Below are 27,853 nucleotides of genomic sequence, written 5' to 3'. Positions count from 1 at the left end.
CGGCACTTCCGGGGGAGGGGGGGTGGCTGGCGCGGGGGCGGGCTCTCAGGGGGAGGGGCGGGCGCGGGGGAGGGATTGGAGACAGGAGCGGGGCCCGCGCCGGGGCGGGGCCCGCCGGGGGAGAGGCTTGCCAAGGGAGGGGCCGGCCTGGGGAGGGATTGGTGACTGGGGTGTGGGGCCGGCACTGGGAAGGGTCTGTGGTTGGAAGGGGGCCGCTCAGTGGGCGGGGCCGCGGACCGCTCCCTCTTGCGGCCGCTAACCTGGCGCCCGCGGGAGAGAGTAAGTACCTCGCGGAGCCGCCTCCCAGTCACCCAGTCCCGGCGCGCTCTGAGCGTCTCCGCCCGCGGCCTCCGGTCTCGCTGGGACGCTCTGCCTCTCTTTCCCTCCTCCCCTCGCACTCCTTATTTTGAGTAAAAATTCTATACGAGTGCACTAGCTCAACAGTTCACAAAGCTCCCTCAGGTTAGTGTCCCACGACAGCCCAGAATGGCTGACGGGACGGGGATTGCATCACCCTTTGATGGGGAAGAATTGAGCCTGGGAGCGGGTGGAAAGGGTCCTGACCCAGTGTCTTAGGGCGAACTGTCTTTGGGCCCGCTTTGGTGTGCAGTTTGCAAAATCGGAGGGAGCTTCCTGGTGGGCGAGTGTAGTGTCTTGCATCGTTGCCGTCGCCCTCAGCGCCTGGCACGGAGCGAGAACACACACCCCGACACAACTAAGGAGGCTGGTTCTCACTGATTCCTGCCGGGGCGGCCTTCTAACTCTCAGCGCTCCCAGCGTGGCCCTGGCCTGGATTCCGATCATCAAGGTAATAACTTGGATAATAACTGGATAATTTTCACCCACCCAAAATTTTCATATAAAATGGCTTTTATCAGACACCCTCATACACCACCGGTAGGAGCTAAATAAGCACAATTTTTCTGAAGGAAAATGTGGCAAAGCATATTAGGAATATGAAGATAGATACTTAGATATTTAGCTAGTAATTCCACTTCTATTCCTCTATCACAAGAAAAAAATGGAACTATGCACAAACCCTTAGACTGCAAGTTATTCATTATGGGGTTACATATAATAGTAAAGAACTTAGAAACTACCTTAAAATCCAAAATCAGATTGATTAAATTATACAGCCATGCAATTGAATACTAGGCTGCCATTAAAAACATGTTCTGGAAGATAGTAAATAAGGGAAATATTCATGATATGTCATTAAAGTAAATATACCAATTTTACACACACACGCACACGCTGGGTGGTGGATTACAGGTCATTTTTATTTTCTTTTTTGTACTTTTTGTACATAACCCACATTTTCCAAGCCACACATTATCTTGTGGGTACAAATGGGATCACATTAAAGAAGATAATCCATATTCAGTAGTTCTTGACCCTTCTACTGACACAAGCCTCCAGTACTCATCACCGTTTATGCCTGGAGGCCCTGAGAAGTGTCTCCCTGAGCTTTTACAGTCCTTCCCATTCTTCCACTCCACCCACTCCTTGGTGTTTCTGCCTTAAGACCGCTTAAGGGCAGCACCTCACCTTTACCTCTCCAGCCTGTGGCATCTTGAGAACAGGGAGGACCATGCTAATAAACATGCAAACTTCAGAAAGGCAAAGCAGCTCTTCATTCTCAAGAGAACTTGATGTGCAAAAACTATACTGTTTGCTGTTTTATGAGTGGCCTTTTTTATTCTGACCATTCCTTTTAAGCATGTGTGATAGTGTAAAAATGGGACCCTTCCCATCTCCATTTTGGCTAAGACCCTAAGGAATGAAGTGCCAATACCTCCCACATAATAACGTGAGGTACAAAACCACCAAAACAGAACTTGTGAACGAGGTATCTAGAAACCAGTGTATGACTTCCAGGCTTTGAAAGAGGTTGGAGAGGCTGAGAGAGAATTCTGATAGGATGTGTGGTGGTAGTTATCAATGTGCTGTGAGTCTTGCCCATCTCGTGTCTAAGGAAAGGCATGCTTCAGCAGGGCCACTAAGAGAGCTTGGCATGTATCCCTCCAGATTGGGGCCAGGCAGGTTACTGTCCAGTTCGTGCTGAGAAATGTCCAATGGCTTGTGGCCAGATAACTGCTCTGAGAGTTCAGCAGAGATTGATGCTTTGGAGAGGTCTTTCATGCCCAGAGGTCTTTTATGTCTTTTTTAAGACAAAGAATGTCTGAGTATCTCCCATGTGAGTGTTTCCCAAGCATGAGCAAATTGGCCAGGGGATGGTTTTAGACCCAGTCCAAGGGAATTTCTGGAGAGCTGAAGGGACACACCCACAGGAGAGTTGACTACTAGATTCCTAGAGGCTGAGCGAGATGAATTCAACAGCCCAGTCAGAGAGGTATGTTTACCCACATCAAGAGATCCCAAGAAATAAGAAGCGGGAAGGTGTTTCAAAACACCCACAGAGAATGAGTCAGCATTAAATACTTACCAAGTACAGAAAGCACATATGCCAACTCACAACAGTATCAGACCAAAAAGAAATTCCTACTCCTTACCTCTCCTCCCCACCACCATTCCCAAACCCTGGAGAAGCCAGAGGCATCCTTGTGAGTAAGAAAAAAGGAGCAAGAAAATAAAGACACAATGCACACCTCTTCCTTTCTCAGTTCTAGAGAAGAAGAAAAACTTTAACCTTAAAATCTAATGTTTTAACTTTTACAGAACACTGGAATTTTAAAATACTGAAATGGGGGGGGGGGTCGGGGGTGGAGAGGGAGATTAGAAGCTAAGGACTTAGAGTGAGCAGAAAATTCAAGACAGGGACCTGAGATTTCATCCAAAGGGGCAAGAAGGAACTACCCAGAGTCAGTTTTCATAGAGAGAGGGTCTGGAAGGATACAGTTTTTTCCCAATTTCATCCCTTGAATATACATGCATCAATTTATATTAACTGTAACTTTAACTTACAGTTATATTATTATGTTATATCCCATAATACAATTTCTTGGAAGTGTTGAGATGTGTTGAAATGCAGCTACGATTTCACCTACGTACGTACCACTGACTAGCTCTTCCCATTAGCAGCTTGGTTGAGTTGCAGTTCTTGAATGGAGCTAGATTTAAATTGGTATCACTTTCAGGTGATTTGTCTCCCCATAAGAGGAAAATATAAAGTATTTCAAGTATACAGAGTATCCCTCTATACTATACAGGTTAGGAAATTTTTTCTTTTAGATGATCTTATTTGATCCTCTCAATATTACTGGTATGATAAGTATTGTTGGAATCGTTATTTTATAGATGAGAAAACTGAGGCTCAAAGAAGTTAAATGAGTTACTCCAAGGTCAGATTTCCACTTTAAATAAAGGCAGATTAGCTAGCTACAGACCAGTTCTCTAACCAAAAACAATTAGAAAAACTGGGGGAAAATATTTTTTAAATGTTTCAAGTCATCGGAGAGCTATCAAAGCAGCCAAAACTTGGAGGGCCAAGATCTAAAAGCTGAGAGATTATATTTGGCACTACTTTTCTGCTTGAAGCGTTTGCTAATTAGAAACCAGTGACTTGGAGGCTAAGAAACTGGGCTGAAAGCAACAGCTAGCTAAGAAGCTGAGAAACTGAACAGTACTTTTAGCAATTTTATGGTGTCGGGAGGTGGCGGGGAATGAGAGTAAAGGAGGGGAGAAAAGTAGGAGTCCAGGGTCCCCAAGGAGAAGCCCTGGTACACACACGTAGCTTTCCTTTGAGATCCCTAAAGGGCCGCACCCTAAGAGTAGAGGTGAACTGGAAATAAACCAGCCCTCACAAAGACGGAAATGCAGCTTCAAGTTGGCTTAATCCCTGCTAGGACTAAGGTGAGCTTCCCCTGCCATTATATGCTATCTGCTCGATGCAAAAGTTAATTCCCTCTGAAGGAAGGTAAAAATCATCCAGAAGCTATGGGGATCTCTGACTAGGAGATTAATGATTCTTTACATATGGCTAATGTTTCTTTTTACAAGTCCTCTCACAACATAATTCTTACAATAACCCAGTAAAGTAGATTTAGCTCACTTTACAGATGAGGAACATGAGACTGAGACTTTATCAAGAATTCCAAAAAGTGGTTTCTAGGTTCCAGGTGTGTTTGGCTCCCCTTACATCACATATTTGTAGGCTTTTTAAGAAGTATAAGGATCTTACAGATTTCTGAAACTAATGAAATTGCTAATATACATTTAAATCAGTTTTTAACATACATTTGACAAAAAAAATGCTTAGTGAGAACATGAATTTTGTGTCCTTTTATTATCCAGTTGAATAACAAACTTGCAAGTCATAAATGTATATCATATAGTAAAATAAAGACTAGACTGAAATAAGACCACAGTATCTTTATACATTTCCTAGAAATTAATATATGAACTCTATTAGGTGTTCCTTTAGACAATTCCAGGAGTTTTTATTTTTTCAGTTTGGAAGGCAATTTAAAAGTGAACTATAATTCTGTACACTTTGGTGTGTCATAACTAACCACTGTATAACTCCAAATGACAAAATAGGCAGATTAAGAAATGCAGGCAACTGACAACCAGATTTTGGAGCATTCTTCAAAAAGTCAGGAAAATACCATCTATGTCTCTGAGTAATAACTCACTGATTAAGAATTATGAACCACACTTTTGGTTCAATTCTGTTCTCATATATTTGAAGAAATATATTTAAAATGCAGGAAAACTCTAAGACTCTCAGAACTCCTTATTTACCAAATATCATAAATTCAGAGGTTAGAAGAAAGAACTGAAACCAATCATTAAATACTTCCATTATTCTGAAGATGTGAATTATAATCGTTGTGTCTTTAACATTTACTTTAGTGTGCTTTTGTCATAGAGTGATTTGAAATACCATCATTTAAAAATTCAATAACTACGATTCTTTGCAATGATCAAAGTTGTATGAAAATAACCAAACCAGATACAGTATGCATGATTTGTTGTTATTTGCTATCTATCATAGTTTGCTTCATAGATTTCCTTGCAACCAAATACACTAACTATAAATGACCTAACCAATATTTCAAAAGGTTTTAGATTAGCTGACTTAGATCTAGTGCTATCAAAGGTATACTTAACAGTTGATCAGCTATTAAAATGTATAAGTAATGTAAAACTCTGAAGTAGCATGAATTATTCTTCCTAATTCTATTTCCTTGTATAACATAAAATGGAATAAACTTTTAAGAGTTTTAAAAATAATTTCCTTTGAGGCCTAAAAAGGATTAAAATATCTAGTTGTCTGTTGAAATAAAACATGTTAAATGGTATTCAATTTGACTATTAACGTGAAAAAATTAAGGACACGGTCTTTAAATAGCTGATTAAGAATGGGAAATTGGCTGAAAATATGACCCTTAATACAATTAATAGAAATGAGATCACTGGGAGAGGAAACTGATGGGGCACAATATTCTGGTGATTCTGAGTTTCTTTTCGGACCTATAGAGTTTAAGATATTTGGCAGGGCTGCCATGTTGCACAACCCCATTTCATTCTAATGAATGGTGCCACAAGAAGTTACACAACATTGGCCTAATTCATGGGACATCTAGATGGAAATATCTGGCAGGCAGCTGGATGTAAGAGGCACAAACTCAAGACAGATGTCAGGGTTAGAATTACAAATATGGGAGACATACGAAATAAGAAACTCATGGACATGGATGACATCTCCCGTGAACAGAGAGTAGACAGAGAAGAGGGCTAAAGACAGAAACTTGAGGCAAGTCTTCCTTTAGTGGGTGGGGAGAGGAAAGGAGCAAACTGAAGAGACACAAGCCTACCCTGGGGATTCCAGCTTTACTGCTTTATACCAAGCCTGCTCCCTGTACTACACTGCTGACACCACATAAAAGCCAGTGCTTGCAGCCTTCATTATTACAGTGTCAGTCCTAAAATGCTCTTCTTGACTTTTCTTACACCATCTCCTCCCCATTTCCCCACACTCGACTGTCACGCCTGGCCTTCCTATTTATGGTCTCACCTTATACCTTGGAAATAAAGTGCTTGGCACTGCTTTTCCAACTTAAAATTTGCATGCCTCTCATCTGTCTCAGTTTGAACTCTCCCTTTGACAACACTGTCTCCTGCTAACCTGAGGATATTCTCTGGGGCTGCATGTCGGAGTTCAGGGCCTTGTAAGTTCCCTTTGGCCTCTTGAGTAGGACAGATAATGTAAAACATATGCAATGCCACAGAAAGAAAAGAGTTTCAAAGAGGATGGTCACTCGGGCAGGGGCTCCCTAGTGCCTTCAAAATAAAGTCACAAATTCTTCACCTGGACTTAAGGATTATACTCCAATCAACCTTTTTAGACTTAGATACTCCTTTTACCCTACAAGACACTACACTTGAAAATAGACTATTTGCTCTTTACCAGGTATGTTTCATATGCAAAGTCCTCTCTGCTTTTGCTCAGGCTAGCAGCAGAGACAGATGATCCCCTATTAAAGTTGGGCATGTGAATGTGACCAAGCTTGGCACAAATTCAGTTATAAGTAAGCTATTGTAGAAATAAGAGAATCTTAAGTAACAATATGGATCAGTTCCATAATAACCACCAAGGTATTTTAAGTGATCATCAAAGTCATTTTACTCAAGAAGAACTGGGGAAAATAAAATTAGGCTATACTTCACTAAAGCTGTTACCAAAAGAAAAAAAAAAAAAAGTAGTGGCTAGAGTATCCAGGTACACATTTTCAAAGACTAATGGTCCATTAAGGAATGAGAATAGAGAATATTGTTTGGCTGCTGTTCCTCCACAACCAGGTCATCAAGCAAAGCAACAGTTGGCCCACAGGCCTCTGAATGCTCAGATGCTTTCGGGATTAGGACTGGCAACTGTCAGATGCTCAGCTGCCTGCTGACTTTAGCAAGGGCATCACTGACAACATCAAGCTCATGCTGCAGCTCATTCATGGCACTGGTTATGCTCTTGGTGTCCTTCAAGATCTGAATACTCCGTGTATACGGATTATACTTCACTCCAAATGGACGCCTGATTGTTTTGGTAAATTCTCTATTTAAGAAAACAAACATGAGGCAATCAATTTCTAGGGAGAGAATGATAAAAAACCAAATACTGTCCGTTAGTCTAAAAATTAACATATCTAAATCTTGTGTATACTTCAAGTCCTTTCTCAAATGCCATTAGGCTTTCCCTGTTCCCCGAGCTGGAATGAATTGCTCCTGAATAAAATGCAGAACAGTGTTTCATCTGTATCTCTTTAAGGCTTCCTAGTTGTTATATAGTAATTTGCATACAGTTTATTTTTCCTATTAGATTATAAACTCTCTGATAGGAAGGAATAGGAAGTAACCAATTTCTCAGTGTATCTGATTCATATTTGCAACACTGAACATCATTATAAACAACACACCCTAAATATTTACTGTGAAAGAGAGATGTGTTACAGGCAAAAGGTGCCTAGTGGGCTTCTAATTATCCAGCTGCTTACTTCTGTGACTTGTTACCATTACTGGATCTATCTTTTGCAGAGAAAAATAAAGGCATGAGGATGATATACTTTACCTCATCTTCTCCTTTGCATCTTCAAAGCTTTCAGATACAAAGTAGACGTCCTGAAAAGTTGTGATGAGACACTCCTGTTTGCAGGTAACCTTAGGATCAAAGGGCTTTACTTTGGCGTGTCCAGAAAGTGCGTGCTAGAGGATGAAGAGTCAGTGAATCAAAGGATACTATCTATTTTCATGATCACATTCTACACACAACTGCCAGAGCCAGCAAAACAAATGGCTTGCTATTCCCTATAAATGCCCCAAGACCACTGCATTTTTCTAACACTCTTCTCCATTTAGGAGGTACCCAAGGATCTTTATTTATTTATTCCTGCATTATGGCATCTGCTTTCTACCCTGCACTAGTTATTCCTATACATGACTTGTACCCACCAGCAGGTGGTAGGCTCCTTGAGAGAAAGACTGTACCTTGGACAATATTTCATGCACATCCACCACTCAACAAACATAAGTTCATTCCTTTATTGAATAAATAATACACCTCAAAGAATTCCCTAGAAATTACTGAAGTTGTTGCTAGCACACCAAAAATGGTGAGGAAACAGCAAGACTTTGTTTTAAAATACTTTCTTATTTAAAAGATATAATTACGTTCTGAATAATTATCTATATCTATTCAGAAAACTTAGGAAATAGAGAAAAATGCCTCTTAGGTAATGTTTACTGCCACCCCAAGTATTTTCCACAGTAAGCTTTTATTGAGATCCAGAAACTAGGGCTTCCCTGGTGGCACAGTGGTTAAGAATCCGCCTGCCAATGCAGCAGTCATGGGTTCAAGCCCTGGTCTGGGAAGATCCCACATGCCGCAGAGCAACTAAGCCCGTACACCACAACTACTGAGCCTGCACTCTAGAGCCCGCGTGCCACAACTACTAAAGCCCATGCACCTAAAGCCTGTGCTCCACAACAAGAGAAGCCACCACAATGAGAAGCCTGCGTACCACAACAAAGAGTAGCCCCCGCTTGCCACAACTAGAGAAAGCCCGCACGCAGCAACAAAGACCAAAGGCAGCCAAAGATAATAAAAATAAATAAATTAAAATCCAGAAACTATTTCAGGTCGTGTCAGTTACATTAAGTGAACATGGTTATGTGCAAAGCTTTACAGCTCTTACTTTGAGTTCACTGATGGAAGAAAGTAAGCCGGCACCGAAGACTCTTAGCTGCCCCTCTTGCTTACATAGACCAAACTCCACAGTGAAGAAGTAGCACTGCAAAAGGACATCAGTATTACTCTCACATCCTGAAGGACACAATTTAAAACAAATTACAACTCTTAGTCACTGACCCAAAGTACCCTGGAATAAAATCCAAGACCCCCAGGATAGCTCACAAGTATTTCTACAATCTGGCCTCATTCCAAACCAGACTTCTCCAACTTCTGTTCCCAGAACTCTTATATACTCTTAAAGATTACTGAGGAGGAACTTCCCTGGTGGTCCAGTGGGTAAGACTCCACGCTCTCAGTGCAGGGGCCCAGGTTCGATCCCTGGTCGGGGAACTAGATCCTGCATGCATGCCTCAACTAAGAAGTCCGCGTGCCACAACTAAAGAACCCACATGACGAAACGAAGATCCCATGTGTGGCAACTAAGACCCGACACCACCAAAATAAATAAGTAAATAAATAAATAAAATTTAAAAAATTACTGAGGACCCCAAAGACCTTTTGTTTATGTGGGATAGAGCTAGCTATATTTACCATATTAAAAAAGTAAACTGAGAAAAATTTAAATGTTTATTAATTAATGTTAAAATTATAATAAACCATTTTATGGTAACACAAATAACATTTTAATCAAAAGTAACTATATTGTACAAAAACATGGTGAGAAAAGTTGCATTGTTTTATATTGTCACAAATCTTTTTAGTGTCCAGATTGATATTATTTAATGTCTGGCTGGAAAACAGATGGATTCTCACATCTGCTTCTGTATTAAACCTGTCACAATAGGTTGTTTTGGTTCAAGTATGTGGAGAGAAGTCAGCCTCACACAGATAAGTAGTTGGAAGAGGGCTGAATATTGTAATAGCCTTCTCAGATAATTGTGGCTATTCTTCTTTGACACAACATCAAAACTCAACAAGTGGTAGTTTCTTAAAGTACAGCTGTAATGTGGAATCTGAAACCATATCAATGAACTCTGTCTCTCACATTAAAACCCACTCTGCATTTTGAATGGATCTTTTACTCAAGGACCCTGTGGGGTCCCCAAACTACAATTTGAGAGCACTGTTCTAACCATCTAGCCTATTTCACACCACCTTCCCGACCCTCACACACTCTGCTCCAGCTTCTTATCATTTCCTCAGATACACCAAGCACCTCCTGTCTTTCCTTGTGTGCCCTCATCCTGAGATGCTCTTCCTTCTTTTCCTGGCAGGTGAAAACATTACTCATCCTCCCAGGGCTGGTCCAGATGTTCATCTTCCATGAAACCTTCCCCAGGCAGTTCTCTGCACTCCCAGAGCACCCTGCCTGAGCTTCTCTACAGACCTCCTCTCATTCTAATGTAAGTGTCTGTGTATAAGTTCCTTGAAGGTGGAAACCAGGCCTTATTCATCTTTCTATTTCCAGCATGTTTTGTACCTAGTGCTCAAAAATATTTTTAGCATCATTTTTAGGGAACCTATCATTTTTACTAAAAAAAGAAGGTATACCAACTGTTAACATTATTGCATTCTAGTGTTCTCTGTTTCTCTGCCTTTTTTTTTTTAAAGCTCAGGTCTTCTTTGGATAAGCCTTAAATTTTTACATCTTCCTTTAATTCCTTTAATTTAATTTAATTCCTTTAATTCCTTTAATTTAATTATTTAAATTAAATTAAATATGAGCAAAGACAAATTTTCTAATGCTCATCTTGAGTAGGTACTTTTAAACTACACAAATACCCACATCCCACCCCAGTTAAAGATTACTGATCTATACAGCTATTTCCAGATTTATACCGTTGCCAGTTTTTGAACAGCCTCTTCTGAAGCTCCAAGAGAAGCCAGGCCAATTTCTTGGGAGAACTGAGCAAAACTAGGTTCAGCCAAAAGGGGGACATGACCCAAGAGTTCATGGCAGGTATCTCTGAAAAAGAGGTACAAGTTGTCACACTGTGACATTTAACATAAATGCATAATCAACCATTCAATTAAATCAAAAGCTGATCTTACTTTTATTCAAATTGATCAGGTGGTATTACTTTGGAAATGGACCACAAAGGACACTATTACAGTAAAGAAACTATTTTGGTTCAAAACCTTGGCCACTCACAAACACACATATGTAAGTTCATACAAATATGCACAGACATCCACATGTCAACCCCCCAACCCCCAAACCAGGTCTCTGATCACCCTTTTCAAAATAGAAACACCCACCCACACACAACTCTGTCCCCTTTCCCTACTTTATTTTTCTCCATGGCACTTATAACCACCTGAGTTTTATATATATATATATTTACTTGTTTGTTTATTATCTATATCTCCCATTGCTATATAAGCTCTATGAAGGCAGGAAACTTTGATTTTTTTCAGTCTTACATCCCCTATGCTTAGGACAGCACTTGGCACCTAATAGGTTGTCAATTAACAATGGTAATAATAATGGTTAACATGTATCGAGCATGGAACATGTATTACATGCCAGGCACCATTCAAAATGCTTTACATGCGCTAATTCGCTTGATCCTCACAAAAAATCATGACGTAGGTACCATATTGATGGATGGATGCTGCAGTAGAAGTACTTACGGCTCTGGGGTATAGAGGGGATCTGAACTGTGTCTCACATACTGTGTGCAGTGAAAAACTCGAAAGGCTAAACCTGATAAGAAATCTCTTGGTGATAAGTAACCAGCCACAGGACGGATGGAAAAACCTGTGCGCTCTGCAAAGCAAAGGAGAAAATCTTCACTAGAATAGACTATTTACTGCAACATTTTAATTCTGCCAGTGGCACGAGGTAACACTTTGAGGGAGAACATGAAACTAAAATGTATCATACATGCACTTCAGGGAAGTCATAATTATTAAGCACTAACCATGGCCAGGCAATGGGTTGGATTTTTTACACATCACATCGCCTTTCATATTTACAATATGAGTTAAAGTTTAGTCTCCTCATTGCGACAACTAAAAAACTAAGGCTCAGAGACTCAGTAATGTGCCCACATTACTGAGTCTCACTCAAGGCCACACAGTAGATGATAAAGGTAGGATGAGAACCCAAGCCTTACATTACACCTTGCTGTCTCCCTGAAGGGCTTAAACTATCCCCTAGACAATCTTACTTTTCTTTTTTAAAAAACTCACTAACAAGATCTATTAATTTAGATCAGAACCATTTTTGAAACTACGTCATTTTTAGCCAGTACTATCTCTTGTAGTTTCTTTATGTTATCTAAACTGGATGGTGCTCTTTCATTCCCCAATACCTGAGTCTGCATGCCCACTGTAAAAGTCACCTTCCACTAGGCTGCAGTGGCTCTGGGGACCTCTATAAGCTCTGATCTTGTCCTTCATTTTGAACTCTCACACTCTGATAATTCCAGTTCCACCCCAATGCTTTGTACTTGGATTCTCCCACTCCGATGGGCAAAAGAATTTTTCACAAAGATGGAAATGTTCAACATCTAGCCTATTGCTAGCCACTAGCCACATGTGGCTATTGAGCACTTGAAATGTGGCTAATGTGGCTGGGGAACTGACATTTTGATTTACATTCATTTTTTTTTTAACTTTTATTTATTTATTTATTTTTGGTCGCACCACGCAGCATGTGGGATCTCAGTTCCCCAACCAGGGATGGAACCCATGCCCCCTGCATTGGAAGGCAGAGTCTTAACCACTGGACCACCGGGAAGTCCCTACATTCATTTTAATTATTTAAACAACCACGGTTGTCTAGTGGCCACCATATTTGCTAGGGCAGGTAGCCCCTTCCAACTCGCGTTTTGTTTGAACTGTCTTTTAATATTGGTTTCTCTCTTTGACACGTTCCCTTGAAACACCTTTAGCAACAAGCTCTGCAGCCTGCTCAAGCTCCAGACCCCAATTGATCAGCTTTCAGTTTCGCATCTATAACAAAATATTTCCTCCAGATCTCATGCAAGTGTGATTTGGTAACAACTTCTGTAGCATATGCTGGTCCATCTTTTTTAAGTCACACAAGGTCATGTGTTTTGGTTCTCTGCCATTCTTAATCACTATTTTTTTTAAATCTAGGTTTTGTAGGAACCACTTACATGAGTTCTTCCCTTGTAAAAACTATATTGCCCTCTCCTGTTTAGTTCTTAATTTTGTGTATAGTGGTTGAGGAATGAGAATTATGGAATTGAATAAATATACCTATTTTTATAACAGTCTATATAATAAATTCAAAGATAGTAATTTCAGATCATGATGGAAATAAGATAAACTCCCTTTGAGTCAAAAACATAATGCCTATTTTTTTCCCTAAGGTTCTAATCTGCTGAGATCAAAGGGGGATATTTATTTTTCTTACATATTGTAGATCCTGGAGATCACTGATCCTTTTACTTCCTATACTAGTGAGAAAAAATAAGGAAGCCTGGATCAAGTAAGCATGATGAACTAAAAGGAGCAAAATTGTCCTTAGTCTCTGTTTATGCTTCTACTAACACATCTTCTTCTTTGGGAAAACAATAGAATCTTAGTGTGGAAAGGGGCTTCAGCGATCATTTACTCCAACCTTCCCGAAGGTGCTTGAATCTCCGTATCACATCCCTCTAGTGGGTGTGGAACTTTTGCATGAACATCTCCATGGATGTGGAACTAACCATCTCATGAGCCTGTCCCATTTTCAAATGGCTCTTTTAACAGGATCTTCTCCGTTTCGAACTAAAAGTTTGCTGTTTCTATCCAACTGTCCTTTACTTCAGAGCCACATAGGAATCTCTCTATAACATAAGATGACCTTCAAATATTTAAATAAATCTATAAAGTCCCCTAAATTTCCAGGTTAAACACCCTAAGAATCCTTCAAATTTTATTTATATGATACATTTTCCAATCCTCTTACAATTCTGCTCACTTTCCTCTACATTTGCTCCAGGTTATGAATGTCCCTCTTCAAATGTGGTGCCTGGAGAATTGCCAGGACAGAATACAGAAAAATTCTGACCTCCCAAATAACTGGACTTTAGTCCTCTATTAAAAATTCTATTGTGATTGAAATGGAGTTCAATATTCCCCTTGCAAAAAATTAATCAGTTCATTACCTTTTAAAAAGTTTGAGACATCTTCCAATTGTGGGATATTATCTTCTCGGTATCCACAGTATTTAGAAAGCAAAGGTAAGTTTTTGAGATACTCTCTGCAGGCATGGGTTGGGTAAAGTTTGTTGAGCTCTCGGAACACAGTTCCCCAGGTCTTAATCTCCTCTTCAGTAAATTCAACATTAGGAATGGGGTCTCCACTAATGAGATAAAGAGAAGTTATCTTGAATTAGCATCCAATAAACAGTAGCACGTATCTTGTTTTCTATTTACTATATAGGCATAATTTACTCCATTTATTTCATTAGTTCAAAGTTGAATAAGTTATTTTTATAGTACACTTACTGTTTATAGTTCATAGCCAAGTCTGCAAAATACTTTCGTCTTTTACGATAGACATTGTCTTTGAAGCCCTGATAATTAAAGAAAAGTTTTTAAATATGCATACTAAAAAATACTTAACAAATGATTTAGAAAACATTTCATTATTATTCAAGTGACTATATTGAAGGGCTATATAACTGTTATTTTGAGCAAGCACTGTTGAGAAATTTATGATCATTTTTATTTTAAAGTCAACATTATATGACAGATTCATACGATAGTGGCTGCAAAGATAAAAGATACTATAGATACAAAAATACTACAGTAGCTACAAAAATAAAATAGTTTGAGGAAAAAGAAAAGTACCACCCTAGTTAAAATACATGGCTCTTTTCCAAGGGTGAGTTTTTTCTTAATCATTTGACTACATCTTCAGTTATATTTTCCTGTAATTAATAACAAAGTAGTAATTACTAATATCTGAAACCATGGCAACTGAATCTAGCCTCAGATTTTATTGCAAAATGCAGACATGTTAATCATTTGTAGAAGCAAATAATGATAAAAAGATAGACAAAATAGTAACATTAGAATTTATACCTATGAAAAATATTTAAGAAAAAAATAGACAAAATAAGGCATCAAAAAGCAAACCTTAGGAGGAAATAGCCAATAATACAAAATAGGAAAGAAGGGGAGGACACCTGAAAGCAAAGAATGAGACGTGTGTGTTTAACACAGATTTACAAGTCCCTACTATGCACCTGGCCTTGTGCTGAAATTCAGAGAAACAGCACAATCTGGGTCTTCAAGGAGTTTACTTTAACCAATTATTTTGAAACAATATGGTAAATGCCTTATTACAGACAGGCACAAAATGCCACTTGAACTCAAAAAGAAACTCATAATCCAGAGTATGCGAAGAGGGTAGTGGGGGTCAGGAAAGGGTTCCTAGCAATGACTCCTAAGCTAAAAGAGGAGTGGAGAGAGCCAGGTGGAGGAGGACAGAAAGCACAGCACCAAGGACAGCGCAGAAATGAAAAACAGCATGTTGCGCCTAAGAAAACACAGGTAATCCAATGTTGCTGGAGCCTGGAGAGTGAGGTGGAGCATGGTGAAGACTAGTTACGGGTATGCTAGTAAAGGTCTGTTTGAGAGCTTGGATTTTAGTCTTGGGGTAATTGGAAGCCATTGGTTTTTTTTTTTTTTTTTAAATAACAGCTTTATCAAGATATAACTCACATACCTTAAAACTGACATTTTAAAGTGTACAATTTAGGGGGGTTTAGGATATTCACAGTGTTGTGCAACCACCTCCACCATAATTTCAGAACATTTTATCACACTGAAAAAAAACACCCTACTCATTTGCAGTCTATCCTCATTTTCCCTCACCCCCAGCCCTGGCAACCAGTAATCTACTTCCTGTTGCTATGAATTTGCCGGTTCTGGATATTTCATGTAAAAGAAATCACACAATGTATGGTCTTTAGTGACTGGCTTCTTTCACTATCACAGTGTTTTCAAGGTTCACCCCTGTTGTAGCATGTTGAGTAATTCATGGTTTTTTTATGGCCATTAATATTCCATGTTGGGGACATACCATGCTTTACTTATCCATTCACCAGTGGATGGATATTTGGGTTGTTTCCACTTTTTTGCTACTATGAATAATGCTTCTATGAACATTTGTGTACAAGTTTTTGCATAGACTTATGTTTTCAATTCTCCTAGATCTGTACGGAGGTACCATTGGTGATTTTTAGGCACAAGAGGGATAACGGTCACACTGAGGCTTTAGATCGTTCTAGTGACTGTGAGGACAGGTTTGAGGCGGCAAGGCTGGAGGCAGGAAGACCAGTTAAGGGATGTGGTAGTAAGAATAAACAAGGAACAAATTAAAGAAGTATTTTGGAGGTGAAAACCAGGACTTGGTAGTAGATCAGTAAAACTCATTTACACACCTTTCCATAAACACACCCCAGATTTTCTTGCCTCTGAAACTTTGCTCATTTTGCAATGAACTGTCCTTCCTCTCCATCCCTTTCCTGCCAAAATTCTTTAAGGCCAAGTTAACAAGGTTGCCTTTCTCTGACCTCTTCAGCTAGAAGAGTTTACTCTCTTGTGTATATCTCAAAGCAGTCTGTTCATGCCACTTAGCACACTTTTCATATTTAAATCTTGTATGTGTGTTTATATATATGCGTGTGTGTGTGCTTTACTTTTTCAACTTGACTGGAAGCTCCCAGAGGGCAGGTCCAGCAAATTATTAATTCCAATACTTACTCAATAAGATATTATAGAATAAATGGATGGATCGGCTGGGGGTTGTCTAAGGCAGTATACGGTCACATTCACACAGCTAATAAGTGGTAGAAGCTAGAATAAATCCCTGGTCTGTGCAACTCTACTGCTGACTCTCTTCTCTCCTCCCCTCCTAGGATCCTAGAGCTCCATAAGTCCTAATGCTCTAGACTTACTAATTCTCCAACTCATGCCTGTACTGTATCCCATATGATTTTCCAAGGAAACAGCTTCCTAATTCATCAACTGCGTAATAAACCAATTATGCTGGGCAGTGTGGGTGATGATTTTCCCCTTCCTATCTTTACTCCCCTCTCCAATAGCCCATGCCCATTTTGATAGAAACCCACTGCAGATACGGTGTTCATTGTAGTGTAATTCTTGGAATAGCTCTTAGTGATAAGAATTCCAGGCATGACACAGATGTTTTGGAGCCAATGAAATTGGATGCTCTTCAGTCACTTGGTTTCAAGTCCACCAACATGAAGGACTAATAACACTTCCTGAAACCCAGATTAATCAAGATCCTATTTAGTCTAGAATAAGCACTTTCTCCAGAAAAGAAAAATAATACCCTTAATTTTTTAGTTTGCTTTAAATTATTTTCATGAAAATATTTTTGTTTGTTTTTTTGTTTTGTTTTTTGCGGTACACGGGCCTCTCACTGTTGTGGCCTCTCCCGTTACGAAGCACAGGCTCCGGATGCACAGGCTCAGCGGCCATGGCTCACGGGCCCAGCTGCTCCGCGGCATGTGGGATCTTCCCGGACCGGGGCACGAACCCGTGTCCCCTGCATCGGCAGGCGGACTCTCAACCACTGCACCACCAGGGAAGCCCCCATGAAAATATTTATTTAAAATATTTACAGGATGGTCAGCATCCAGTTCGGATCCATACATCAGAACTCTGTTAGCACAATGGTCCAGGTCAGAAATCTTCTTTGGAAACCAAGGAACAGTTTCCATACCTGAAAAATACAAAAAACACTAACAGTTGAAGAGACCATCTTAAATTAGGCAATAAAGAAGAAGAAATTAAGAAAGTCATAAATGCATTTGAATGAGATTTTTAATTTTAGCTTGTACATTGAGGCACAATGTATACAAGTAAATTGGTCTAGTTTTAATAAGTAAATTTTATTCAAAGTTTTTGAGTTTAAAAATATTTTAAGCCTTAATTTCCTAAGCATTGCAGAAATGATGTACTTTAGTAATAGACCAAAAGTTCAAAAAAATTTAAGCTACATATTTAGCTAGCCTTAAAAAGTAAGGCTAATTTTAAATTAGCAAATTTAAATAAAACTCTGAATGTTTATTTTTGTTGATTAAAAGGATCTTAGAGATCATTTATGTCTTTGCCACTTTGATCTTCTCACTATCCCTCATACATACACGCTCTCCTAAAACTCTTTTTTGTGAATGCTGGTCTTCTTCCTGGAATACCTATCTCATCCCACATCCTGCTGCACCTCATCCTTCTGTTTTCCTGAGAATATCCTTCTCCTCCTTCAGGACCCAAATCAAATGAGCCTTCCCTGACCCTGTAGGTGGCGCTAATTCTCTATCATCTGGGTTCCCAAGACTATGACTCCAATTCTCTGAAAGCTTTTACTATGTTTTACTATAATGTATCTGCATATGGCTGTCTTACAGAAAAGAATGGGAACGACTCCAGGGTAGGACTATTTCTTTTTATATCCCCATTTCTTAGTAGAAATATCTGATACAAGTTGGTGTTCCCTAAAGATCAGCTGAATCATTTAGACTCTATAAATAAACTCTTCATTGGCCAGAGAGGTGAAGTAACTTATCCAAGATCATTCATCTCTAATGGAACAGAGAGGACTAGGACTCAATTCTTCTTGCTCCAGTTTCATGCTGTAACATACCCAGAAGTGATATTCAAGAGATTCAGCAACAAAACAACAGGGGCACCAATCACTCAAAATAGACACAAGCAGAGTCCCAGGCTCCTGCTCTACCAGGTGTTAATCTTTTAGTTGTTTGTGGTGGGCACAGGACTCCTAGGGGAGAACTGGGGGCACATAGGCTTCAGGCATGGTGAGGAGCACTTAAGGGACTCAGGAGAAAAGCTATCTGCCAGCCAGACATGGACGTAGAATCTTGATATTTTAATACCTTATACAGCCATATGAATACATAACAGATGAATATCAGCCCTGATTACACCCAAATGTTGTGACATAATCTGAAGGGATTATTTTAAATTGAGTACCATATATAAAATGTGACTGGGCTTCCCTGGTGGCGCAGTGGTTGAGAGTCCGCCTGCTGATGCAGGGGACACGGGTTCGTGCCCCGGTCTGGGAAGATCCCACATGCCGCGAAGCGGCTGGGCCCGTGAGCCATGGCCGCTGAGCCTGCGCGTCCGGAGCCTGTGCTCCGCAACGGGAGAGGCCACAACAGTGAGAGGCCCGCGTACCACAAAAAAAAAAAAAAATGTGACTGATTTATCCATTTGTCTCTTGCCCCAAGTAAACTGCAAGGATTTTTTCACAGTAGAAGATTTTAGATTATCTCTGTGCTGCCTGAGTATCTGAAAACTTAGAAGCTTTCCATTTGGTTTTGGTGGAAGTGAGGACAAGGAAGAATATTGTATTTCATATATAGAGTATTTCACATTGTAGTTGTCAGTAATTGTCAACATTCTCAACAAATTCATATTCACTTAATATCTGCTAGGTATTTGCCCTGTAAGTTACTAAGTGCTCAGGGATTGTGAATTGGAGGTTTGTGAAATCAAGAAATGCCTGATGATTTGGAAACTGAGATAACAATGGATTTCTAACTATTCTAAATTCTTTCTTGTACTCAAGTTTTCCTTTTCACTTCTCTCACCCTTGATAAAATGTTGCTTTATAATTTTTCTTTAGCATTTTGAGCAATTACATTTTGTATCTTCTTCATTATCAGATTGTAAGCAATTTGAATAGTGTTTTATTTTTACTTTCATGCCTTCAAGCTAAACATAAGATAGGACACACACTATGCATTTAATCTTCTGAGTAGTATTTTCACTTTTCAAACTTACCATCTTCCTTCACAGTAAAATTATCTGGTAGATTCACAGAGAGAACATTAGTATGAGACTTCAACAGATGAAAAATATCATTCAATTGTTCTCTATTGATATCACAATCAACAAAAATCTCAAACTCTGAGTTTCTTCTCTTTGATCTTCGGGACTCAATATGTAATAGGTTCACATGCTTCTCCTGTGGAAAGCAAAGGATGAAGATTATACATGACTGCCTCAAATGGGTATAGTCTCTGAGCAGATTACTTCCATTACCACTAAAAATCAGTCTCATCACTTGTCATAATAGCCAAAGGGAAAAAAGGCTGTTTTTAGTGCCATCAACAGCAAAGTAATTCCCCCTAAATATTAGGTACTATTCAAAAAAAGTTTGAAAAATTCATCACACCCTCCAGAATCTAATTAAATTAACACCCAGTAGGAAGTCCCTCAGATTGCCAGAACTGATTGGCCTTCAAATCACAAGACTTAGTCTCCTAGATAAAAAGAACACTTTGAAAATTCTCACAAATAAAGGCTAGGTTTTTTTTTTTTTTTTTTTTTTTTTTAAATTTTATTTATTTATTTATTTATTTATGGCTGTGTTGGGTCGTCATTTCTATGCGAGGGCTTTCTCTAGTTGTGGCAAGTGGGGGCCACTCTTCATTGCAGTGCGCGGGGCCTCTCACTATCACGGCCTCTCTTGTTGCAGAGCACAGGCTCCAGATGCGCAGGCTCAGTAATTGTGGCTCACGGGCCTAGTTGCTCCGCGGCATGTGGGATCTTCCCAGACCAGGGCTCGAACCCGTGTCCCCTGCATCGGCAGGCAGATTCTCAACCGCTGCACCACCAGGGAAGCCCTAGGTTTTTTTTTTTTAAGTGATCTAGTGTTAGTCCTTTAAAAAGAAAAGTCTCCTTTGCAATAATGCATTTAATACAATTAGATGAACAGCTTGAACATGGAATATTTAATACCTCCAATATCTTAAGCTACAAACTCAGTAACCAGCTGAATCAGATTGCTGCTTCTGATCTCTTCACGTGCCAGCCTGAGCTGTGGGGTGCCATATGTGTAAACCTGTGGGGGGAAGGCATCTTCTCTTACCAATCTGGGTGCTGAGGAAAAGCCCTGGTGACATAATCATGAAACATAAGAACCAGCCACCCAACAGTTTTCTTCATCTAAAATACGAGAAAGTTAGAGTAGATGATCTCCAATACTAACCAGCTGAATCTAAATTAACTTAGTGAACACCTGCGTAGCCAAGTAATGGCTGTGAAGCATACAAAGAAGGGCAAGACGTACAAGGAGTTTACAATCTAGTTGACTAACACATGAAAGACTAAGAGAAAATACAAATAGTGAGTGTTCAGGCGCAGAAGATGTTCAGAAACGGAAAAAAACATCAGGAGTTTGAGAAGGTAGAAGGTTCTAGGAGCAGACAGGAGCTGAGACGAGTCTTCCGGACACGCAGGCTCAGCGGCCATGGTTCATGGGCCCAGCTGCTCCACACATATGGGATCTTCCCGGACCGGAGCATGAACCCATGTCCCCTGCATCGGCAGGTGGACTCTCAACCACTACGCCACCAGGGAAACCCTGAGATGAGTCTTAAAAAAATAGATAGAATAGGAAGACAGAAGGGAAGAAGTAAGATTCCAAACAGGAGGTACTTGTATGAGCAAAGGTAGGGATGAGATAATTATCAGGGAACATTAACTGATAAATAAGAAAGGAGAGTGAATGTCAGGGATGTTGGGAAATTGGAATAGGCAGGGTTTATCCTGGAATGTAGAATCTATCATGGCATCAATACAAGAGAGTCAGTTACAAAATATATTGGAATTGATCAGGAGTAAAGGAGAGTTTTATTGAATCTATTTCTTATGAATTTTTAGAATAAGAGTACATTCATAAATATTTTCCGAATGATGACGAATAAATATAAAGCTATAAATTATGTTTTTGGAGTAAAATACATAAAATGTCAATTCTTCCTAAAGTAATCTAAAATTGAGTGCTATCAAAATGAAAAACTTGATGGAATCTGGTGAGGAAATGTAACTAAATAACTTAAAAGTTATTTCGTTCTTTTCTTCTTACATGGAAGAAAAGTTTAGTCAAGAAGGTCTAGGAAAATTCAGGTAGAGTTAAAGTAATAAGTGAGACATTCCTTATCAGATATTTCAATTACAGCAACAGAGGCACAGAGAGGTTAAGCAGTTTGCCCAAATGCACACAGCTAATCAGTGTAACAGCTGGAATTCAAACTCAGGCTGTCTAGCTCCACAGTCTATGCCCTTAAAAACTATGTTGTAATCCTGCTGTACAAGAAAAGAAGAGTCAGAATAATGGATAATATGGTTCTTCTTTGAACAAGATTTACATCATCTTTATAATGAAAACACTGAAGACTGATAAAGCCAAAAATTGGGGCATAACTACGTTGTGAAGATGGGGGGAAGGGAAGTTGAGGGGCCGCTGGAAAGGGAGCTGTGCCAAGGAAGCTAACTCTTCACTTCCGCTGGAGAAAATCAATAGGTGATATCAACAAACGGAAAAAACAAGGAATAGCAGCAGAATAAGCATATTGTTTATAAATATGGACGCTACTATGAGAAAATATAGTTTAAAGCGTTGAAGATGGTCGCCCCCTATGGGCAGAGGATGAGTAAAAATAGGTGGATTCACACCCACAACACCACTGCAGCAGTCAGAAGAACGAATGAGATGGATATGTAGCAGCACGGGTAGGTCTTCAAAACACAGTGCTGAGTAAAAGAAAAAGTGTATGTACAATAACATTTATAAAAATTACCAGTCCATGCACATGCAAAAACTCAACATAGATTCTAAGTAACATAAAAAACACTTCAGTGTGTACATCAAACGTATCAGAGCAATTGTCTATCAGAAGAGAGAAATGGAGATGGAATAAAACAGGAGGAGGCTGTATACATCAGTGTTGACAGTGTCCACGTGACTTAAGGAGTGCGATTAGCTCAACCCTCTGCACCTAGGTCAACATAAAAATTAAATGGAATTTAGGAATGAAGAGAGATGAAGCAGAAGACTGCTATTTTCTTTATAAGCTTTATAGTGTGGGGTTGACTTTTTAAACCATGCACAAGTATTATTTGATTAAAGACAAAATAAAAAAGAAAGTTGATGGAAGAAATATAGGTATACTATTTAAAGACTCCAAGGTAATCAAAAGAAGAGCTTGCAGTTATCACGTAATTATCAAATATGGGGAGGAGAAGGAGGAAGAAGGGACGCAAGTGTCAGTATCAGTATCATTCACAATAGAGAGTAAATAAATATGTAAATTGATGATAACTCAGAGAGAGATCAGGACAATATCTAGACATTATAAATTCACCGCTAAAAGAACTAAAGAACAGAAATAGTTAAAAGAGATTGCCTCTAGGGAGTGGAACTGAGGTGCTGGGTTAAAAACTGGTGCTTTTTATCACAAACTCTTCTAGACTATTTGTTATATTTAGAATTTTAAATTCTTTGAAATATTATTTTCAAACGGCTATTTAATAGTATATCATATGGATATAAATCTGATTTCTAAATAGGTAACATTTATTGATAATTCACTTTGAACTATCCTAAGCACTTGAAATATATTAATTTTATTAGTTCTCACAGTGACCCTGTGAGGTAGGTAGGGTTCTCATTTTATAGATGCTAAGATGAAGCGCAGAGAATTTGCCCACCATCACACAGCCAATAAGTGACAGAGCAAGGATTTGAACTCAGGTGGCCTGCCTTCAGAGCCTACCTACAAGCTTAATACCAATGATGTTCTAGTAGTGTAATTTAACCTGTCCCATACCTTAGGACAAGTAGTTTGTTTATAATTTTTTAATTCCTATAAATAAATCTTTGTGTCTCTTAAACTGGGTTAGGTCTCCCAGTTCAATGCTATCATAGTACCTGGTACTTCTCTTTCAGGTCAGTTTACACACATGTAATCATTTGTTTACTGAAATTATTTGTTTAGTGTCTGTCTTCTCCACTAGATTATACACAACTGTGAGGGCTGGAACTGTGTCTGCTTTGTTAGGGTACACACCTTCACATCTAGCAGGACGTGCTGCACTTAGTAAGTACTCAGTAAAAATTCCTGTTCTAACTGACTGACCCTGATTTCCTTAGGATAGATTTATGGAAGTAAAATTACTGGGTCAAAATATGTGAACACTTTAAGACTCAAAATACATATTATCAGATTGTTTCCCTACACATCACATCAATTTTCCCTCACACCAAAGGTGTATTTAAGTGCCAAATGCATTGAAGCTTTGACAGTAGGGAGTAGTATAATGTAGAATCTTTGTTATTTTGCTATATAAAAAATAGCTTTTAATATATTAATGTATCATTAAATAATATCATTAAAATTTCAATATTTCAGTTAATTAAAATAAAATTAAAAATTGTTTCTTCAAAATCCGTAAAGTGAGTCTTTCCTCCCCCATTTCTTTATTAGTTATTTGCACCTCCTCTTCTATAAATTGTTTGTATCCTTTGCCCATTTGATAGAATCGAGCAGTATTTTAGAAATTTAAGTGTTTAAAACATTTCTGTAGTCCACCTCTGAAGAATTTACAAATAATCTTACAGACCCATTTTATAAGAGTTTTATGCAGAAATACAGAGACTGCTTACCTGGAAGATTTTCAGTGCTTTTATAAGTCCTCCAACTTCATTCTTTAAGGAAAAAATGAGAGTTGCTCTTCCCTTTTCTATGGAATGATCTTTGTTTTCCTTATTGTCTTCAATCATGATGAATTTGGTGTACGTCTCTAAAAATAAAGTATGAAAATAGAGAGAAAGTTCTAAAAAAAAGTTGTACAACGCAGACAATATTTGGTAGCATAGATAATATTTGAAACTCAGACAATATCTGATAACATTAACCAAGTTTTAGTTTCCTCACCTGTAAAACATGGATGTACATATATACTTTGCAAAACTGTAATGAGACGACAATAAGCTAAACATTGCCTAGCATAGTGCCTAGAATATAAAAGATATACAATACATGTTAGTAATTTTCTTTTTTTTCTAATCCAATCCTTTCAGGGCATGACTCAAGCCCATGGGTTTCTTGTAGTCTTCCTGTTGTGGCCTGAACTGGGCACTCTTTCTCTATGAAAGCCTACCTCCTCTCCCCTTACAATTTTAGCACTTTATTGTACTGGGTCTTATTGTAGTTTCAGATGTACAACATAGTGATTCAATAGTTTTATAGATTATATTCCATTTAAAGTTATTATAAAATATTGGCTATATTCCCTGTGCTGTACAATATAATCCTTGTAGCTTATCCATTTTATACATAGTAATTTGTACCTCTTAATCTCTTACCCCTATTTTGCCCCTTCATCCTCCTCTCTCCCCACTGGTAACCACCAGTTTGTTTTCTGTATCTGTAAGTCTGATTCTTCTTGTTATATTCATTCACTTGTTTCATTTTTTAGATTCCACATATAAGTGATAACATACAGCATTTGTCTTTCTCTGCCTGACTTATTTCACTAAGCATAATACCCTCTGGGTCCATCCATGTTGTTATAAATGGCAGAATTTCATTCTTTTTTTTTCATTCTTTTTTATGGCTGTGTGATATTCCATTGTATGTGTGTGTATATATATGTATGCATATATATGCATGTATACATACACACCACATTTTCTTTATCCATTCATCTGTTGATGGACACTTAGATTGCTTCCATATCTTGGCTATTAAAAATAATATGAACATTGGGATGCATGTATCTTTTTGAATTAGTGTTTTCACTTTCTTTGGGTATAAACCCAAGAGGAATTTCTGGATCATATGGTAAGTCTATTTTTAGTTTTTTGAGGAACATCCATACTGTTTTCCATAGTGGCTGCACCACTTTACATTCCCACCAACAGTGCAGGAGTGTTACCTTTTCTCCACATCCTTGCCATTTGTTCATTGTGTTTATACTGGGTCTTGAATGGCTTCCTCAAATGTGTCACTCATATATGTGACATGTCTTCTAACAAGACAGCAAGCTTCTTCAGAACAGGGAGAAGGCCTCCTATTTCATTTGTAAATTTAAGAGCCTGGACAGCTCTGGACACAGGTGGACTAGAAGAATAGCTGCTAGCCCAGAGAATTCTGGTTCCATATAAGTATCTACTTTCTCTCTGACTGTGGAATCCCCTAGGCCATTGGCCCTGAAGCCTTTTTAGTATTGGCCTACAAGTGCCAAGTGTGTGTGTGTGTGTGTGTGTGTGTGTGTGTGTGTGTTGGGGGAAGTGAGGATTTTTTTTCCTTTTTTAAATTTTTTATTTATTTTTTTATTGGAGTATAATTGCTTTACAATGTTGTGTTAGTTTCTGCTGTACAGTGAAATGAATCAGCTATATGTATACATCTATCCCCTCCCTCTTGGACCTCCCTCCCCACCCCCATCCCACCCATCTAGGTCCTCACAGAGCACTGAGCTGAGCTCCCTGTGCTATACAGCAGGTTCCCACTAGCTATCTATTTTACATGTGGTACTATATTTATGTCAAACCTAATCTCCCAATTCATCCCACCCTCTCCTTCTCCCATGTCCACACATCTGTTCTCTATGTCTTCATTTCTATTCCTGCCCTGCAAATAGATTCATCTGTACCATTTTTCTAAATTCCACATATATGCATTAATATACGATGTTTATTTTTCTCTTTCTGACTTACTTCACTCTATATGACAGACTCTAGGTCCACCCACATCTCTACAACTGACCCTCTTGTTCCTCTTTATGGCTGGGTAATATTCCATTATACATATGTACCATATCTTCTTTATAGGGGAGGTGAAGATATTGTGGGGGATAGATGTAGGGTACGGTAACTTTGTACTGGTGACTCTCAATTGAGAAATAGACACTTGAGAAGTAAGATTTGGATTAATAAATGGTAACAGCATATTGAAGATTTATGGTTATTAGTTTTCTTTGGGTTATTAATTCTCCCTAATTGCCCAGTTTCATGTTGTTGTTCTAGTGGAGTTGACCTTTAACAACTTAAATTGACATAACCGATCTCACTGCCTTTCACCTGCTCTCATGCGTTGATCCAAGCCTGTAGAGCAGGTATAGTAGGATGGCGAGGGCTTGAAGCCAGATAGACTGTGTTCCAGTCCCCCGCAGTTCAAATTTCCCTTACTCGTGGAAGCCTTCCATGACGCCCCCAAGTCAACCCCTAGTGTTGGTTCTCATGGCACCAGATACTTCCCATTCATAACAGCAGTCGCAGGTGCAGCTGTAGCTCTGTATATGGTTGTGTCTGTCTCTTCAACTAGCCTGTGTGCTCTGTGGGGGCAGAGATCATGTATGCTTTTATGCACCATTGTGAGTACCTAGCACAGTCTCTGCACATAACAGGGAGTGGATCGATGTCACTGAATGAATAAATGAAGGAAAGATTGATTACAGACATGGTCCCTACCCTCAGGGAACTAAAAGTCTCATAGAAAGAGAATGAAGGATAAGCATTGTAACAGGGAACACAGATGGTGGCGTGATGGCAGTGGCTAGATTAATTATTCTGGTACGTGTTCAGAGGTGCTTCACTGAAGATGTGTTTGAATTAGGTCTTAAAGAAAAAGAGAGGAAAGAGTCCATGAGGAGGTGAAAGACAAAGGATGAGGAGGTGACCAACCACAGATCAATGAGGGATCATGTAGGCAAGGTAAGTGGGGCCAGATCCTTCAAAAGGCTCTGCAGTTAATGCAGAGGAGTTTGGACTTGATCTTCTATGCACATCCAAATACCCATCTCAGGACCATGGCAAGTCTGATCAAAGGCTAAATGAGAAAAGTTAGGACAAGGTAGTTTTCCATTAAGCTAAATTCCTGGCTTTGAAATGCTTTTCTATAGGATGATCAAAATGAGGAGCTTCATGAATTTCTGTCCTACTGACCGGAGAACTATTGTGAGTTTTCTCTTTCTGCCATAAAGACTTTTTCTTAACCCATACTGTATAACATTTGGGGTACCTTATAAGAGGCATCCCCAAGAGCCCTAGCTGGCTTGATAGAGGGTATAAAGTACCAAATATGGCTCAGTAATTTTCAACTGTATGGTAATAAACAATAGTCTGCTACTAAATCTGCCAATGGAATACAATTTTCTGTTTCAGAATTCGGTCTTTCTGATAGCTTTGGAATTTAGTTTAACAAATATTTATTAGGCACATACTAAGTTGAAGGACTTCTACATATAAGTTCAGAGAGTATGGAAATAAGAAAGAAATTCCCACTCTATGATAACAAGGTTCCATCCATTCTTAGCAACCCAAGAGGTGGGTAAGGGAACTGATATTTGTCAAATGTCTATATATATCATGCACTAATATTATCCCATATAATTCTCA

General features: G+C 39.0%; 1 protein-coding gene across 1 annotated transcript; it reads right to left on the bottom strand.

Moving 5' to 3' along the window:
* Positions 1–6,640: 6,640 nt before the first annotated feature.
* Positions 6,641–24,263, bottom strand: TPH1 (tryptophan hydroxylase 1). The gene is made up of 10 exons (XM_081238524.1): positions 24,116–24,263; positions 19,447–19,630; positions 17,262–17,362; positions 14,113–14,180; positions 13,771–13,967; positions 11,282–11,417; positions 10,487–10,613; positions 8,652–8,747; positions 7,529–7,662; positions 6,641–7,015 (listed from the first exon to the last, which is right to left on the bottom strand). The coding sequence occupies exons 1-10, from the start codon at positions 24,230–24,232 to the stop codon at positions 6,841–6,843; spliced, it is 1,335 nt and encodes a 444-aa protein (XP_081094650.1). The 5' UTR covers positions 24,233–24,263; the 3' UTR covers positions 6,641–6,840.
* Between the last annotated feature and the right edge of the window lie 3,590 nt (positions 24,264–27,853).

Source organism: Mesoplodon bidens (genome assembly GCF_964165515.1).
Source record: "Mesoplodon bidens genome assembly, chromosome: 7".
In the NCBI taxonomy this organism is placed as follows: Eukaryota; Metazoa; Chordata; class Mammalia; order Artiodactyla; family Ziphiidae; genus Mesoplodon; species Mesoplodon bidens.
Note: the sequence above shows the minus strand (reverse complement) of the source record. Positions and strands in the feature narration are given on the sequence as shown.

Bases quoted from the DNA above. Each gene is read 5' to 3' on its own strand.
- TPH1 (XM_081238524.1), bottom strand. From the start codon at position 24,232: ATGATTGAAGACAATAAGGAAAACAAAGATCATTCCATAGAAAAGGGA. The intron at 19,631-24,115 runs GTAAGCAGTCTC...TGCTTTCCACAG, and splicing joins AAGCACTGAAAATCTTCCAG to GAGAAGCATGTGAACCTATT. The intron at 8,748-10,486 runs GTATAAATCTGG...GTCCTTTTGCAG, and splicing joins CTGTTCAAAAACTGGCAACG to TGCTACTTCTTCACTGTGGA.